Genomic DNA, 15,601 nt, shown 5'->3' with positions numbered 1-15,601 from the left:
CTCTGTGCCAGGCTGCCCCCGACCGTCACGTCCTCTTGTCCTCAGGGGCCATGAACAACCTGCGCAGCAGCCTGCTGAACTCCACCTCGGACTCAGACCTGATGCGCTACCGCACCATCAGCAGGATCCCGCAGATCACACTCAACTTCGTGGACTTCAAGGCCGAGGCCTTCCTGACGTCGCCGTCCAGCGAGCGGGAGATCATCGCGCCCACCAAGCTGAAGGACCGGACGCACAACGTCACCGAGAAGGTCACCCAGGTGAGGCCCACTGGGGGTGCTTCCTGCCGGGAGCGGAGAGAGCGGTGAGGCCCACTGGGGCCCTGCCGGGAGCGGAGAGAGCGGTGAGGCCCACTGGGGCCCTGCCGGGGGCGGCTGTGATGGCAGGCTGAGTGGGGCTGAGTTCTGGGGCACCCAGCGGGACAGGCCGACGCTAGCTGGGCTGGGCTCCATGCAGCAGCCTTGCCGGGAGGCTGGGGGGCAGGGACTGCCAAGCCAGTGGGTGCTGGGGCAGTGCAGGAGGCTGCCCGGCGGGCTCCCAGTGGGGCATTTGCCTCATGATGTGCGGCTGCCCGAGGGCTGGCTCCCGTCTCTAGCTCGGGCGGTGTGCTGCCGTGCTGGGCCTGCCCAGGGCTGGCATGGGCCCATAGCAGCGGCTGCTCTGCTGGTGGAACAGGGCAGCGAGGTGCCTGGAAGAGGACAGCCGGGGGGCCGAATGGCCGCCCTGGGGCCTGGCCGGGCAGGGTATGCCAGGGGACTGGGCTCAGACTCGGTTTGCCCGGTGCTCAGCATGTTCCATGCACATCCCCGCCCGCCCTGGGGCTGGGATCCAGGGTGTGATGCACAGGCCTGGGGGGTCACCAAGACCTCCCAGCGACCCCCCAGCTCAGCCAGTCCAGTTTGGGGCTGGGCACGGGGCTGTGGGTTGGGCGATGGCGACCTCCTCTGCCTTCCAGAATACAGAGCCCACGGGGTGTGGGAGGGGGCTGCTGAGTGCTCGACCTGGGGGCAGGGGGCTGCGTCTGGTGGGGGGAGGGGTGCCTCGGTTGGGGAGGGGGAGGTGGATGGGCCCTGGGGCAGAGCTGCAAGGGCAGGTGTGTGTGGCTGGGAGCCAGAGCAGTGTCTGCAGCCACCTCCTCAGGGCTTGGCTGAGCCAGGCCTGGGCAGTGACCCAAAGAGATGCAGATGCAGTGGACCGCGGGCCAGGGGCTGTCAGTGCTGGCCGCAATGACCCAGGACAGCGCTAGGGGGCACTGGGCCGCAGGGAGTGGGGCGGGGGCTTGGCAGGGGGCGGGGGCTGCAGGGAGCGGGATGGGAGCTCGGCAGGGGGTGCTGGGGAGCAGGGCGGGGGCTCGGCAGGGGGTGGGGGCTGCGGGGATGGGGCGGGGGCTCGGCAGGGGGCGCTGGGCCGCGGGGAGCGGGGCGGGGGCTCGGCAGGGGGCGGGGGCTGCAGGGAGCGGGATGGGGGCTCGGCAGGGGGTGCTGGGGAGCGGGGCGGGGGCTCGGCAGGGGGTGGGGGCTGCGGGGATGGGGCGGGGGTCCTGGGGGGGTGCTCTCAGGTGGCAGTCGGTGCTGGCCCCAGCGTGGTTCCCCGTGGACTGTGGGCAGACAGGGGCTCTGTGTGTGTCTCGTCCTCTGGGGGGCAAACCGTTGGCCTGGTTTTTAACGTGAAAACCCTGACGAACGAAGGAAGCGTTGCGGGTGTGGCAGGCGCTGTGGGCCGAGGCCGCGTGGGGTGTCGGGGAGAGGCTGTGACTGCACCTGCTGCCCATCGGGCTGGCACACGGCTCCTCGAGGAGGGAGCACGGACAGCGCAGGGTGGGGAGCCCCCGGGGAGGGGCATGGAGGGGCCAGCATGCCCCAACATGCGTGTGCACACGCTGAGCGACACAGCAACACAGACACGTGTGCTCCCACACGCCTGGCCGTCCTCCCGGGAATGCGTGTGCATGCTGCCAGCACACGCAGCCACACACGTGTCTGCACATGCACCCACATGGGGACCCCCCCCAGAGCTAGCCCTGCTCCTGGGCACAGCCAGGGCCAGGTGCCTCTGGGGAAGGTGGCGAGCCCCCAGGCACCGGGGCGCTGCGGCAGGGCCCTGTATGCGCCCGTGGGGACCCCAGTGTTCCCAGCAGTGCCCTTGGGCAGTGGGCTCTCGCAGCCTGCCCTGGCGCTCCAGAGGAGGGCATGCTCCCCACAGGGCTATGCCGGGCAGGCCCCCCCCAGCACCCTCAACCCCTCCCCCCCGCACCACATGGGCTCCTTCCCCTCCAGCTGCTAAGGAGCGAAGCAGCCCCAGGGCTTTGACAGTGATATTAATCCCTGCGCTGCTGCTGGCGGCCCGGTAATCCCCTCCCCCCTCGCTGGCACTCACCGCCAGGCGCCAGCCATTGCACGAGGTAGGGCAAGAACAGTTATGGGCACCGTGGGGGTGACTGGGCTTGTGTGGCTTGGCCATGCCCATCTCGGGGCGCAGCACTGGGCTGCAGGAGGCACAACATGGCCTGGTGTGGTTGCATTTCAGTGGTAGGGGCCCGCATGCTACAGCCTGGGACGTGCTTCAGGCCGGCCAGGGGCCTGGCAGAGCTGGGCAGTCATCCAGAGACGTGGCACAGGGAGCCTCACATACTGGGAGCAGCGGCCAGGCCAGGCCTGGGGGAGCAGAAGGCGGCAGCGGGGAGCAAGGTCTAGGGCAGCAGTGGGCAGCACATGGGGCAGGGTGGAGGTGGCCTGGAGAGACGGGTGCCGGCAGGGTGGGTGGAGCCGGGTGCCAGGCAGGGCAGAGGGAGCCAGATGCCAGGCAGGGAGCCGGGTGTCAGGCAGGGCAGAGGGAGCCAGATGCCAGACAGGGAGCCGGGTGCCAGGCAGGGCAGAGGGAGCCAGATGCCAGGCAGGGAGCCAGGTGCCAGGCAGGGCAGAGGGAGCCAGATGCCAGGCAGGGAGCCGGGTGTCAGGCAGGGCAGAGGGAGCCAGGTGCCAGGCAGGGAGCCGGGTGTCAGGCAGGGCAGAGGGAGCCAGATGCCAGGCAGGGAGCCAGGTGCCAGGCAGGGCAGAGGGAGCCAGATGCCAGGCAGGGAGCCAGGTGTCAGGCAGGGCAGAGGGAGCCAGATGCCAGGCAGGGAGCCGGGTGTCAGGCAGGGCAGAGGGAGCCAGGTGCCAGGCAGGGAGCCGGGTGTCAGGCAGGGCAGAGGGAGCCAGGTGCCAGGCAGGGAGCCGGGTGTCAGGCAGGGCAGAGGGAGCCGGGTGCCGGGTGCCGGGCAGGGCAGAGGGAGCCAGATGCTGGGCAGGGCGGGGGGAGCCGGGTGCCGGGCAGGGGGAGCCGGGTGCCAGGCAGGGTGCAGGGAGCCGGGTGCGGAGCACGGCGAAGCCCATGCGGAGCAGACGGTGCCGTGTGCAGGGCGGGGACGTTGTTGAGAGGACGCCGCGAGCGGCTTTACAGCAGTTCTAACTCCCGGCACAGGGAGCAGGGCGGGCGGGCGGGTGGGGTGTGGGCACGGGGCTCCCAGACAGAGCCGTGAATCAGCTGCAGTGACAGCAGCCGTACAAGCCAGCCCTCCGTTCGCCTCCCTATGCCTGCAGCACTCGCTCAAGGTCACCGTGCTCTCGGACTAGCCACCGGGCCTGGCAGACAGGGGAGGGTGCTGGCCTGGGCTGGACCCAGGGATGCCCACTCTGCTATGGGGGGGCAGCAGTGGGTGGGCTGGGATCCCCTTGCGACTACAGCTGGGCTCACTCCATGTGTGTCTAGCCACGGCCCCTCTGGTGGGCTAGGGCACGGAGTGACCACAGAGAGCTGCGTGGCACTGGCCTGGCTCCTGGCATGCCACCGGGGTGTTCACCAGAGCCCACCGGCAGCTGGGGAGGGGCCGAGGCATGTGGGTGGGAGCTGGGGATCCAGAGCATTCACCACCCCCTGGGGCGGGGGGCTGGTTACACAGGGCTCCCCCCCAGTGCTGAGATCTGGCCCCTGGGGTGAGGCAGGGGGCTGGTTACACAGGAGCACGGGGACGGGAGAATGTCCCCACCCACGGGGTGCCTGTGGGGACCCACTCCAAACACTGGCCCTGCGGGGTGGGTGTGGTCTGCGGGGAGGCCCAAGGCCTGTGCCAGCGTATGGGTGCCACCGTGGGGCCGTGGGGGCAGTGATGGGTGACGGCGCCTGGCAGGGGGCTCTCTGGCCATTAGGGATGCGCGGCGTGTTCCTCAGCTGGGCTCTCCCGCCTGCCCCCGCACTCGCTGCCGGCTGCCAGGGACACTGCGAGCTGCCTGCTCCTGGCGCCGGCGCAGGGTGAGTCAGCAGCGTCAGCAATGGTCAGGGCTGGGGCGGGGTCTTCCGGGCATCCCAGGGCGCTCACCCCCTCCCCATGAGGGCTAGAACGGAGTCAGGATGCCTGGGTTCCATCCCCAGCTCGGGTCGGGGGGTGGGAGTAGGGTCTAGTGGTTAGAGCAGGGGTGGGGGGCTGGGAGTCAGGATGCCTGGGTTCCATCCCCAGCTTGGGGGGCGGGGAGTAGGGTCTGATAGTTAGAACAAGATTGGGGGGCTGGAGTCAGGATGCCTGGGTTCAGCTCTGGGAGGAGACCGGGGTGAATGATGGCACAGGAGGAGGTGGGGTGACTGGGAATCTGGACTCCTGGGTCCTCTTGGCAGCTCATCCTTTGCCTTGTTGGGTGACCTGGGGTGAGGCCCATCCCTTCTCGGTGCCTCAGTTTCCCATCAGCAGGAGAACTTGGGGTGGGGTCTCAGATGCTGTGACAGGCCTGGTGGGGAGGGGCAGCCAGCAGCCTGTGAGCCAGGGGGAAGGCAGGGGATGGGAAAGCGCAAGCCCCAATGCAGAGGGGGAGGGCAGGGGGCAGGGCAGGCCCCTCCCTGTGGGTGGGCACAGGGGCGGGCAGTCCAGCGCTGTTCTTCCATCTGTCAGTGTGAGCAGAGAACCCAGCTGCGCTGCTTGGAGCTCCAGGCTGCCCCGGCTCAGGACCCAGCATGTGGCCGGGTGCTGGCAGCAGGATGGGACATGGAGGGGAACGGGGGTGTGAGCACACGATGTGGGGGGCCCAGATCTGAGAGCCCCCAGCACCTGCCATGTCCCAGGGCAGGAAGGACAGTGGCACGCAGCCCGAGGGCGACCACAAGAACGCCCGGGTGCGCCGCGCCGTCCGCATCTCCAGTCTGGTGGCACAGGAGGTAGGCAAGGTGGCATGGGGACGGGGCAGGCAGGGGCTGGGGAATGGGGGAGGGGCATGGTGAAGCTGGGGCAGGGGACGGGACAGGACAGGCAGGGACTGGGGCACAGGGCAGGAGCCCGGGGACAGGACAGGCTGGGGCACGGGGTAGGGGCATGGGGACGGGGCAGTCAGGAGCTGGGGAATGGAGTAGGGGCATGGGGACGGGATGGGGACTGGGGCGTAGGGAAGGGGCTGAGGGACAGGAGGGCAGGGCTGTGGCTGGGGGCTGGGGGCTTGGGCCAGTGGAGGGCCAGCAGCCCTGGCCCTGGCGACCAGCAGTGTGGGGCTAGCAGGGCTGGGCTGGTGGGCCCCATGAAGCCCCAGGGATGGAGCTGCCATGGCGACAGGGGTTCTCTGGGGGGGGACAAACATCCTCCCCTCCCCCACATCCTGCCCCAGATGGCTTGATCTAGATTTACAGCAGGCTGGACTGAGTGGCATTAGCTTTGGCACATAGCAGACAGGAGCGTTTTATACCCCAGAGCGCCCCCCCACAGTGCCCTCCCAGCCCTGCACCCCTCCTCCTGCAGAGCCTGGCACCCCCTGACTACCCCTCCACACTGCCCCCCCAAGCCCTGCTCCCCACCCCCTGCTGAACCCTGCACCCCCTGACCGCTCCTCCCAACGCCCCCCCAAGCCCTGCACCCCTGACCGCTCCTCCCAACTGCCACCCCAAGCCCTGCCCCCCTCCCCCTGCAGAGCCCTGCACCCCTCCCCCAGCAGAGCCCTGCACCCCCGACCGCTCCTCCCAACACCCCCCCCAAACCCTGCACCCCTCTCCCTGCAGAGCCTGGCACCCCCTGACTGCCCCTCCACACTGCCCCCCCAAGCCCTGCTCCCCACCCCCTGCTGAACCCTGCACCCCCTGACTGCTCCTCCCAACGCCCCCCCAAGGCCTGCTCCCCAACCGCTCCTCCCAACGCCCCCCCAAGCCCTGCCCCCCTCCCTCTGCAGAGCCCTGCACCCCGACCACTCCTTCCAACGCCCCCCAAACCCTGCACCCCTCCCCCTGCAGAGCCCTGCACCCCTGACTGCTCCTCCCAATGCCCCCCCACGCCCTGCACCTCTGACCACTCCTCCCAACTGCCACCCCAAGCCCTGCACCCCTCCCCCTGCAGAGCCCTGCACCCCTGACCACTCCTTCCAACTCCCCCCAAACCCTGCACTCCTCCCCCTGCAGAGCCCTGCACCCCTGACCGCTCCTCCCAACTGTCACCCCAAGCCCTGCCCCCCTCCCCCTGCAGAGCCCTGCACCCCCGACCGCTCCTCCCAACGCCCCCCCCCACGCCCTGCTCCCCTCCCCCTGCAGAGCCTGGCACCCCCTGACTACCCCTCCACACTGCCCCCTCAAGCCCTGCTCCCCACCCCCTGCTGAACCCTGCACCCCCTGACCGCTCCTCCCAACGCCCCCCCAAGCCCTGCACCCCTCCCCCTGCAGAGCCCTGCACCCCCGACCGCTCCTCCCAACACCCCCACAAACCCTGCACCCCTCCCCCTGCAGAGCCCTGCACCCCTGACCACTCCTCCCAACTGCCACCCCAAGCCCTGCCCCCCTCCCCCTGCAGAGCCCTGCACCCCCGACCGCTCCTCCCAACGCCCCCCCCCACGCCCTGCTCCCCTCCCCCTGCAGAGCCTGGCACCCCCTGACTACCCCTCCACACTGCCCCCTCAAGCCCTGCTCCCCACCCCGTGCTGAACCCTGCACCCCCTGACCGCTCCTCCCAACGCCCCCCCAAGGCCTGCTCCCCTCCCCCTGCAGAGCCCTGCACCCCCGACCGCTCCTCCCAACACCCCCCCAAACCCTGCCCCCCTCCCCCTGCAGAGCCCTGCACCCCCGACCGCTCCTCCCAACGCCCCCCCCCACGCCCTGCTCCCCTCCCCCTGCAGAGCCTGGCACCCCCTGACTACCCCTCCACACTGCCCCCTCAAGCCCTGCTCCCCACCCCGTGCTGAACCCTGCACCCCCTGACCGCTCCTCCCAACGCCCCCCCAAGCCCTGCTCCCCTCCCCCTGCAGAGCCCTGCACCCCCGACCGCTCCTCCCAACACCCCCCCAAACCCTGCACCCCTCCCCCTGCAGAGCCCTGCACCCCTGACCGCTCCTCCCAACTGCCACCCCAAGCCCTGCCCCCTCCCCCTGCAGAGCCCTGCACCCCCAACCGCTCCTCCCAACACCCCCGCAAACCCTGCACCCCTCCCCCTGCAGAGCCCTGCATCCCCGACCGCTCCTCCCAACGCCCCCCCACGCCCTGCTCCCCTCCCCCTGCAGAGCCTGGCACCCCCTGACTACCCCTCCACACTGCCCCCTCAAGCCCTGCTCCCCACCCCCTGCTGAACCCTGTACCCCCTGACTGCTCCTCCCAACTGCCCCCCAAGGCCTGCTCCCCTCCCCCTCCAGAGCCCAGCACCCCCTGACACCCCAAGCTCTGCACCCCTCCCCCTCCTGAGCCTGTACCCCCTGACTGTCCATCCTCGCTGCCCCCCAAAGCTCTGCACCCCTCCCCCTGCAAAGCTCGGCACCCCCTGACTGCCTCTCCCCACTGCCCCCCCCAAGTCCTGCTCCCCGCCCCCGGCAGAGCCTGGCACCCCCTGACCTCCCCTCCCCACTGCCCCCTGTAGGGGTGGGGTTGCCAGGGAGCCGGGTTTTGGTGTTAGAGGTGGCTGGACGTCACTGTGTCCTCCTGGTGCTGGAGATGGCGTGTGTCAAGGGAATGGCCTGGCCGTAACTTGGGGGGTTGCTGGGTTCACATTTCAAAATCTGTGTCCCAGCAGGTGTTGTGTGGTCAGTGGTGTTCGGTATTGGTGTAACCATGGGTTACAGTGTCTCTGTGAGTGCTGGCTGCCCCTGCGGTTAGTGGTGGGTGTCTGTGTGCCCCTGAGTGATGGGTGTCACTGGGGTGCTGGTATCTGTGCTTGGGGTTCTGGCTGTCACAGCAGGTGTTGAGTATCTGTGCGCCTGCAGGTGCTGAGTGTCCCTGCGGGTGTTGAGTACCTGTGTGCCCGTGGGTCTGGGTGGCACTGCAGGTATTGGGTGTCTCTGTGCCCATGGTTGCTGGGTGTCACCATGGGTGTTGGGTATCTGTGTGCTCATGGGTGCTGGGTGTCTCTGTGGGTGCTGGGTATCTTTGTGCCCGTGAGTGCTGGGTGTCTCTGTGGGTGTTGGGTATCTTTGTGCCCGTGAGTGCTGGGTGTCTCTGTGGGTGTTGGGTATCTTTGTGCCCGTGAGTGCTGGGTGTCTCTGTGGGTGCTGGGTATCTGTGTGCCCGTGAGTGCTGGGTGTCTCTGTGGGTGCTGGGTATCTTTGTGCCCGTGAGTGCTGGGTGTCTCTGTGGGTGTTGGGTATCTTTGTGCCCGTGAGTGCTGGGTGTCTCTGTGGGTGTTGGGTATCTGTGTGCCCGTGAGTGCTGGGTGTCTCTGTGGGTGCTGGGTATCTGTGTGCCCGTGAGTGCTGGGTGTCTCTGTGGGTGTTGGGTATCTTTGTGCCCGTGAGTGCTGGGTGTCTCTGTGGGTGCTGGGTATCTGTGTGCCCGTGAGTGCTGGGTGTCTCTGTGGGTGCTGGGTATCTTTGTGCCCGTGAGTGCTGGGTGTCTCTGTGGGTGCTGGGTATCTGTGTGCCCGTGAGTGCTGGGTGTCTCTGTGGGTGCTGGGTATCTGTGTGCCCGTGAGTGCTGGGTGTCTCTGTGGGTGCTGGGTATCTGTGTGCCCGTGAGTGCTGGGTGTCTCTGTGGGTGTTGGGTATCTTTGTGCCCGTGAGTGCTGGGTGTCTCTGTGGGTGTTGGGTATCTTTGTGCCCGTGAGTGCTGGGTGTCTCTGTGGGTGCTGGGTATCTGTGTGCCCGTGAGTGCTGGGTGTCTCTGTGGGTGTTGGGTATCTTTGTGCCCGTGAGTGCTGGGTGTCTCTGTGGGTGTTGGGTATCTGTGTGCCCGTGAGTGCTGGGTGTCTCTGTGGGTGCTGGGTATCTGTGTGCCTGTGAATGCTGGGTGTCTCTGTGGGTGCTGGGTATCTGTGTGCCCGTGAGTGCTGGGTGTCTCTGTGGGTGCTGGGTATCTTTGTGCCCGTGAGTGCTGGGTGTCTCTGTGGGTGTTGGGTATCTGTGTGCCCGTGAGTGCTGGGTGTCTCTGTGGGTGCTGGGTATCTGTGTGCCCGTGAGTGCTGGGTGTCTCTGTGGGTGTTGGGTATCTGTGTGCCCGTGAGTGCTGGGTGTCTCTGTGGGTGCTGGGTATCTGTGTGCCCGTGAGTGCTGGGTGTCTCTGTGGGTGCTGGGTATCTTTGTGCCCGTGAGTGCTGGGTGTCTCTGTGGGTGCTGGGTATCTGTGTGCCCGTGAGTGCTGGGTGTCTCTGTGGGTGCTGGGTATCTGTGTGCCCGTGAGTGCTGGGTGTCTCTGTGGGTGTTGGGTATCTGTGTGCCCGTGAGTGCTGGGTGTCTCTGTGGGTGCTGGGTATCTGTGTGCCCGTGAGTGCTGGGTGTCTCTGTGGGTGCTGGGTATCTTTGTGCCCGTGAGTGCTGGGTGTCTCTGTGGGTGCTGGGTATCTGTGTGCCCGTGAGTGCTGGGTGTCTCTGTGGGTGCTGGGTATCTTTGTGCCCGTGAGTGCTGGGTGTCTCTGTGGGTGCTGGGTATCTGTGTGCCCGTGAGTGCTGGGTGTCTCTGTGGGTGCTGGGTGTCTGTGTGCCCGTGAGTGCTGGGTGTCTCTGTGGGTGCTGGGTATCTTTGTGCCCGTGAGTGCTGGGTGTCTCTGTGGGTGTTGGGTATCTGTGTGCCCGTGAGTGCTGGGTGTCTCTGTGGGTGCTGGGTATCTGTGTGCCCGTGAGTGCTGGGTGTCTCTGTGGGTGTTGGGTATCTTTGTGCCCGTGAGTGCTGGGTGTCTCTGTGGGTGTTGGGTATCTGTGTGCCCGTGAGTGCTGGGTGTCTCTGTGGGTGCTGGGTATCTGTGTGCCCGTGAGTGCTGGGTGTCTCTGTGGGTGTTGGGTATCTTTGTGCCCGTGAGTGCTGGGTGTCTCTGTGGGTGCTGGGTATCTGTGTGCCCGTGAGTGCTGGGTGTCTCTGTGGGTGCTGGGTATCTGTGTGCCCGTGAGTGCTGGGTGTCTCTGTGGGTGCTGGGTATCTGTGTGCCCGTGAGTGCTGGGTGTCTCTGTGGGTGTTGGGTATCTTTGTGCCCGTGAGTGCTGGGTGTCTCTGTGGGTGCTGGGTATCTGTGTGCCCGTGAGTGCTGGGTGTCTCTGTGGGTGTTGGGTATCTTTGTGCCCGTGAGTGCTGGGTGTCTCTGTGGGTGTTGGGTATCTGTGTGCCCGTGAGTGCTGGGTGTCTCTGTGGGTGCTGGGTATCTGTGTGCCCGTGAATGCTGGGTGTCTCTGTGGGTGCTGGGTATCTGTGTGCCCGTGAGTGCTGGGTGTCTCTGTGGGTGCTGGGTATCTTTGTGCCCGTGAGTGCTGGGTGTCTCTGTGGGTGTTGGGTATCTGTGTGCCCGTGAGTGCTGGGTGTCTCTGTGGGTGCTGGGTATCTGTGTGCCCGTGAGTGCTGGGTGTCTCTGTGGGTGTTGGGTATCTGTGTGCCCGTGAGTGCTGGGTGTCTCTGTGGGTGCTGGGTATCTGTGTGCCCGTGAGTGCTGGGTGTCTCTGTGGGTGCTGGGTATCTTTGTGCCCGTGAGTGCTGGGTGTCTCTGTGGGTGCTGGGTATCTGTGTGCCCGTGAGTGCTGGGTGTCTCTGTGGGTGCTGGGTATCTGTGTGCCCGTGAGTGCTGGGTGTCTCTGTGGGTGTTGGGTATCTGTGTGCCCGTGAGTGCTGGGTGTCTCTGTGGGTGCTGGGTATCTGTGTGCCCGTGAGTGCTGGGTGTCTCTGTGGGTGCTGGGTATCTTTGTGCCCGTGAGTGCTGGGTGTCTCTGTGGGTGCTGGGTATCTGTGTGCCCGTGAGTGCTGGGTGTCTCTGTGGGTGCTGGGTATCTTTGTGCCCGTGAGTGCTGGGTGTCTCTGTGGGTGCTGGGTATCTGTGTGCCCGTGAGTGCTGGGTGTCTCTGTGGGTGCTGGGTGTCTGTGTGCCCGTGAGTGCTGGGTGTCTCTGTGGGTGCTGGGTATCTTTGTGCCCGTGAGTGCTGGGTGTCTCTGTGGGTGTTGGGTATCTGTGTGCCCGTGAGTGCTGGGTGTCTCTGTGGGTGCTGGGTATCTGTGTGCCCGTGAGTGCTGGGTGTCTCTGTGGGTGCTGGGTATCTTTGTGCCCGTGAGTGCTGGGTGTCTCTGTGGGTGTTGGGTATCTGTGTGCCCGTGAGTGCTGGGTGTCTCTGTGGGTGTTGGGTATCTTTGTGCCCGTGAGTGCTGGGTGTCTCTGTGGGTGCTGGGTATCTGTGTGCCCGTGAGTGCTGGGTGTCTCTGTGGGTGTTGGGTATCTTTGTGCCCGTGAGTGCTGGGTGTCTCTGTGGGTGTTGGGTATCTTTGTGCCCGTGAGTGCTGGGTGTCTCTGTGGGTGTTGGGTATCTGTGTGCCCGTGAGTGCTGGGTGTCTCTGTGGGTGCTGGGTATCTGTGTGCCCGTGAATGCTGGGTGTCTCTGTGGGTGCTGGGTATCTGTGTGCCCGTGAGTGCTGGGTGTCTCTGTGGGTGCTGGGTATCTTTGTGCCCGTGAGTGCTGGGTGTCTCTGTGGGTGTTGGGTATCTGTGTGCCCGTGAGTGCTGGGTGTCTCTGTGGGTGCTGGGTATCTGTGTGCCCGTGAGTGCTGGGTGTCTCTGTGGGTGTTGGGTATCTGTGTGCCCGTGAGTGCTGGGTGTCTCTGTGGGTGCTGGGTATCTGTGTGCCCGTGAGTGCTGGGTGTCTCTGTGGGTGCTGGGTATCTTTGTGCCCGTGAGTGCTGGGTGTCTCTGTGGGTGCTGGGTATCTGTGTGCCCGTGAGTGCTGGGTGTCTCTGTGGGTGTTGGGTATCTGTGTGCCCGTGAGTGCTGGGTGTCTCTGTGGGTGCTGGGTATCTGTGTGCCCGTGAGTGCTGGGTGTCTCTGTGGGTGCTGGGTATCTTTGTGCCCGTGAGTGCTGGGTGTCTCTGTGGGTGCTGGGTATCTGTGTGCCCGTGAGTGCTGGGTGTCTCTGTGGGTGCTGGGTGTCTGTGTGCCCGTGAGTGCTGGGTGTCTCTGTGGGTGCTGGGTTATGTGATGGGGCAAGGTCAGACGGCTATCGGGAAAAGGTTGGAGACAGACATAGTAGTAGGGTGACCAGACAGCAAGTGTGAAAAATCGGGAAGGGAGTGGGGGCTAATAGGAGCCTATATAAGAAAAATACCCAAAATTCGGGACTGTCCCTATAAAATCGGAACATCTGGTCATCCTATATATTAGCCCCAGGCTAAATAAATCCCTGTTACCAGGGTAAGCAAATGGCAGTTGCTTCAGGTCAATTAAGACACCTGGGTCCAACTAAGAGTCTTCCAGAAAGCTGGAAGTGAAGACAGCTAGGTTGATTGGGACACCTGAAGCCAATCTGGGGTTGGCTGAAACTAGTAAAAAGCCTCCCAGTTAGTCAGGTGGGGGCGATGCTGGTTCTGGCGGGACCCAACGGAGAGAGCCAATTCAGGACAAACTGCTTCAAGCAGGGCAGTTACGGCCCAAGGCTGGGGTTTCTGTGCACACCAAGGCAAACCCAACCAGCCAAACAGAGAAGACTTGGTTTTACCCCACTGGCTAATCACAAGTCACACAAGCAATTCCCTTAGACACTCCCATTTCCCAGTATCACCACCAGTGCCACTCGTTATGAGGACAGATGATTATGAAAACCAACACCCCAGTAAAAGAAGAAAGGTTCTCTCGATCCCAAAGGACCAAGCCCCAGACCCCGGTCAATACACAAATCAGATCTTACCCACAAATCACGCTGTTGCCAATCCTTTAGAATCTAAAATCTAAAGGTTTATTCATAAAAAGAAAAAGATAGAGATGAGAGCTAGAATGGGTTCAATGGAATCAATGACATCCAGCAATGGCGAAGTTCTTGGTTCAGGCTTGTAGCAGTGATGGAATAAACGGCAGGTTCAAATCAAGTCTCTGGAGAACATCCCCAGCGGGGATGGGTCATTGAGTCCTTGGTTCAGAGCTTCCATTTGTAGCCAAGTCCCTCCAGAGGTCGGAAGCAGGATTGAAGACCAGATGGAGGAGCTGCAGCAGCTGTTTATAGTCTCTTGCCATGTGGTCTCTGCTTTCTTTGTCCCAAGGACAAGCTGCCCATCCCGTGGCCTGGAAACACCTCAGAGTTCTGTCCATAGGCAGGGCCCTGCACACCTGGCTGTGTCCCAAGGCGTCTGCCTTCTCTCAGTGGGTCAGTTGTGTAGCTGATGGTTCTGAATGCATCCGATGAAGTGAGCTGTAGCTCACGAAAGCTTACACTCAAATAAATTTGTTAGTCTCTAAGGTGCCACAAGTCCTCCTTTTCTTTTTGCGAATACAGACTAACACGGCTGCTACTCTGAAACCTACCAAGGGTTGCTGCTATTAGGGTCCCTGAGCTGGAACCCGGAGTAGAGGGTGGGCCTGGGCTCCCCCTTTTCCTCCCCCCTGCCCCCCAATGAATCACAGAGACTGTGAAGCAACAGAGACTGTGCAAAGGAGGGTTGCTTCTTCCCACCTCCCTTGCTGGCTTTTGATGAAAATGGCTCAGTAGGCTGTGACCTTCACCCCAGAGGAAGAAGGGTTACATGGAAGGTCACAGTGAGTCTCTGAGGCTGGCATAATCCGCCTGGAAGCATGGGACCCACTGAGAGAAGGTCGGAACTTTTCCAGAACTGGTGTCAGAAGTGGGATCATCGTTTACTGTGTGATGGAAGAAAGAGATTAAAAAAAAAAAAGGGCGCACTGGTGTTTTGGGGTTTTGTTTTGTACCACGATGGAGGAGGTGGTGCGAACTCTGCTGCAAGCCACGGTGGCCCAGCAGGAGGCCACCCGGGTTCAGGAAATGGCGCAACAGGGGTCTATGCAGCTACAGCAGGAAACCAACCAATTATTAATGGGCCAGGTGACCCAAGATCATGCCCTCTTGAGGGAGGTGGTGGACCAGCTGAAGATCCTCACCACCCAGGCCCCGGGGTCTGACGGGACGTGAACCCTGAAGGCCACTGGTTGTCTGCCAAAGATGACATCAGGAGATGACGTAGAGGCATATCACCTCTCATTCGAAAGGACTGCTCAGCGTGAGGCGTGGCCCCAGGAGCAGTGGGCCAGCATTCTCGCCCCTTTTTTGTGTGGAGAGGCCCAGAAGGCCTACTTTGACTTGCCTGCCACGGATGCCACTGACTATACCCGTCTGAAGGCAGAGATCCTAGCACGATCAGGGGTAACAGCAGCGGTAAGGGCCCAGAGGTTCCATGAGAGGAAATACCAGGAAAACAAACCCCTGAGGTCCCAGCTATTCGACCTCATACACCTCGCGCGGAAGTGGTTACAGCCCGAGGTGTGCAGGCCGGAGGAGATTTTGGAGACCCTGGTCATGGACCATTACCTGTGGGGACTGTCACCAGATCTCCGCAAATGGATAGGCAAGAACGAACCGTCCACTTACGACGAGATGATCATGCTGGTAGAAAGACGGATGACAGCCAGGGAACTGACCCGACTACCCAAGGAAGGCCCCTTTCGAAGCAAGCACCTGACCCCAACCCTGGAAGGTTGGGCGGCCAAACCCCTGGGGAATCCTAGGTGGAAGAAGGTGGGGGGGGCGAAAACCAGCGGGGACCCCAGAAGGAAGGGATCGGCCTGAGTGGGGGGAACCCCGGGACTAAACCCCCTAACTCCTGTGATAGGGGAGTGAGTAGAAGCAAATCTAGATCTTATGCGTGTGGGGAGTGGGAACACATAGCAGCACAGTGTCCCAGCACCAAGGAGTCTATGCAATGTAATGGGGGATTGGGAGGTCCCATGCTCCCTTTTCCACCTTGCGGTCGTTGGGTGTCTGTGTGCCCATGGGTGCTGGGTGTCACTGCATGTGTTGGGTATCTGTGTGCCTGCAGGTGGTGGGTGTCTCTGCGGATGGCGGGTATTTGTATGCCTGCGTGTGTTGTGTGTCACTGCAGGTGGTGGGTATCTGTGCCCGTGGGTGCTGGCTCTAATTGTGGGTTTTGGGTATTTGGTCACATGGGTGCTGGGTGTCACTGTGGGTGTTGGGTATCTGTGCCCATGGGTGCTGGCTCTAATTGTGGGTGTTGGGTATTTGGTTGCATGGGTGCTGGCTGTCACTGTGGGTGGTGAGTATCTGTGCCCGTGGGTGCTGGCTCTAATTGTGGGTTTTGGGTATTTGGTCACATGGGTGCTGGGTGTCACTGTGGGTGGTGGGTATCTGTGCCCGTGGGTGCTGGCTCTAATTGTGGGTTTTGGGTATTTGGTCACATGGGTGCTGGGTGTCACTGTGGGTGT

The 15,601-nt window shown here is 63.6% G+C and overlaps 1 protein-coding gene across 4 annotated transcripts in view; it reads left to right on the top strand.

Moving 5' to 3' along the window:
- Positions 1 to 15,601, top strand: part of KCNH2 (potassium voltage-gated channel subfamily H member 2) — a 127,671-nt gene that overhangs the window by 59,844 nt on the left and 52,226 nt on the right. For all 4 annotated transcript variants that reach the window (XM_074946621.1, XM_074946618.1, XM_074946619.1 and 1 more), the window contains one exon: positions 46 to 260. In XM_074946621.1, coding sequence (XP_074802722.1) covers positions 46 to 260 — 215 coding nt within the window. The remainder of the gene's footprint in view (positions 1 to 45; positions 261 to 15,601) is intronic.

The sequence above is a fragment of the Natator depressus genome, chromosome 2, assembly GCF_965152275.1.
Source record: "Natator depressus isolate rNatDep1 chromosome 2, rNatDep2.hap1, whole genome shotgun sequence".
Classification (NCBI taxonomy): domain Eukaryota; kingdom Metazoa; phylum Chordata; order Testudines; family Cheloniidae; genus Natator; species Natator depressus.
Note: the sequence above shows the minus strand (reverse complement) of the source record. Positions and strands in the feature narration are given on the sequence as shown.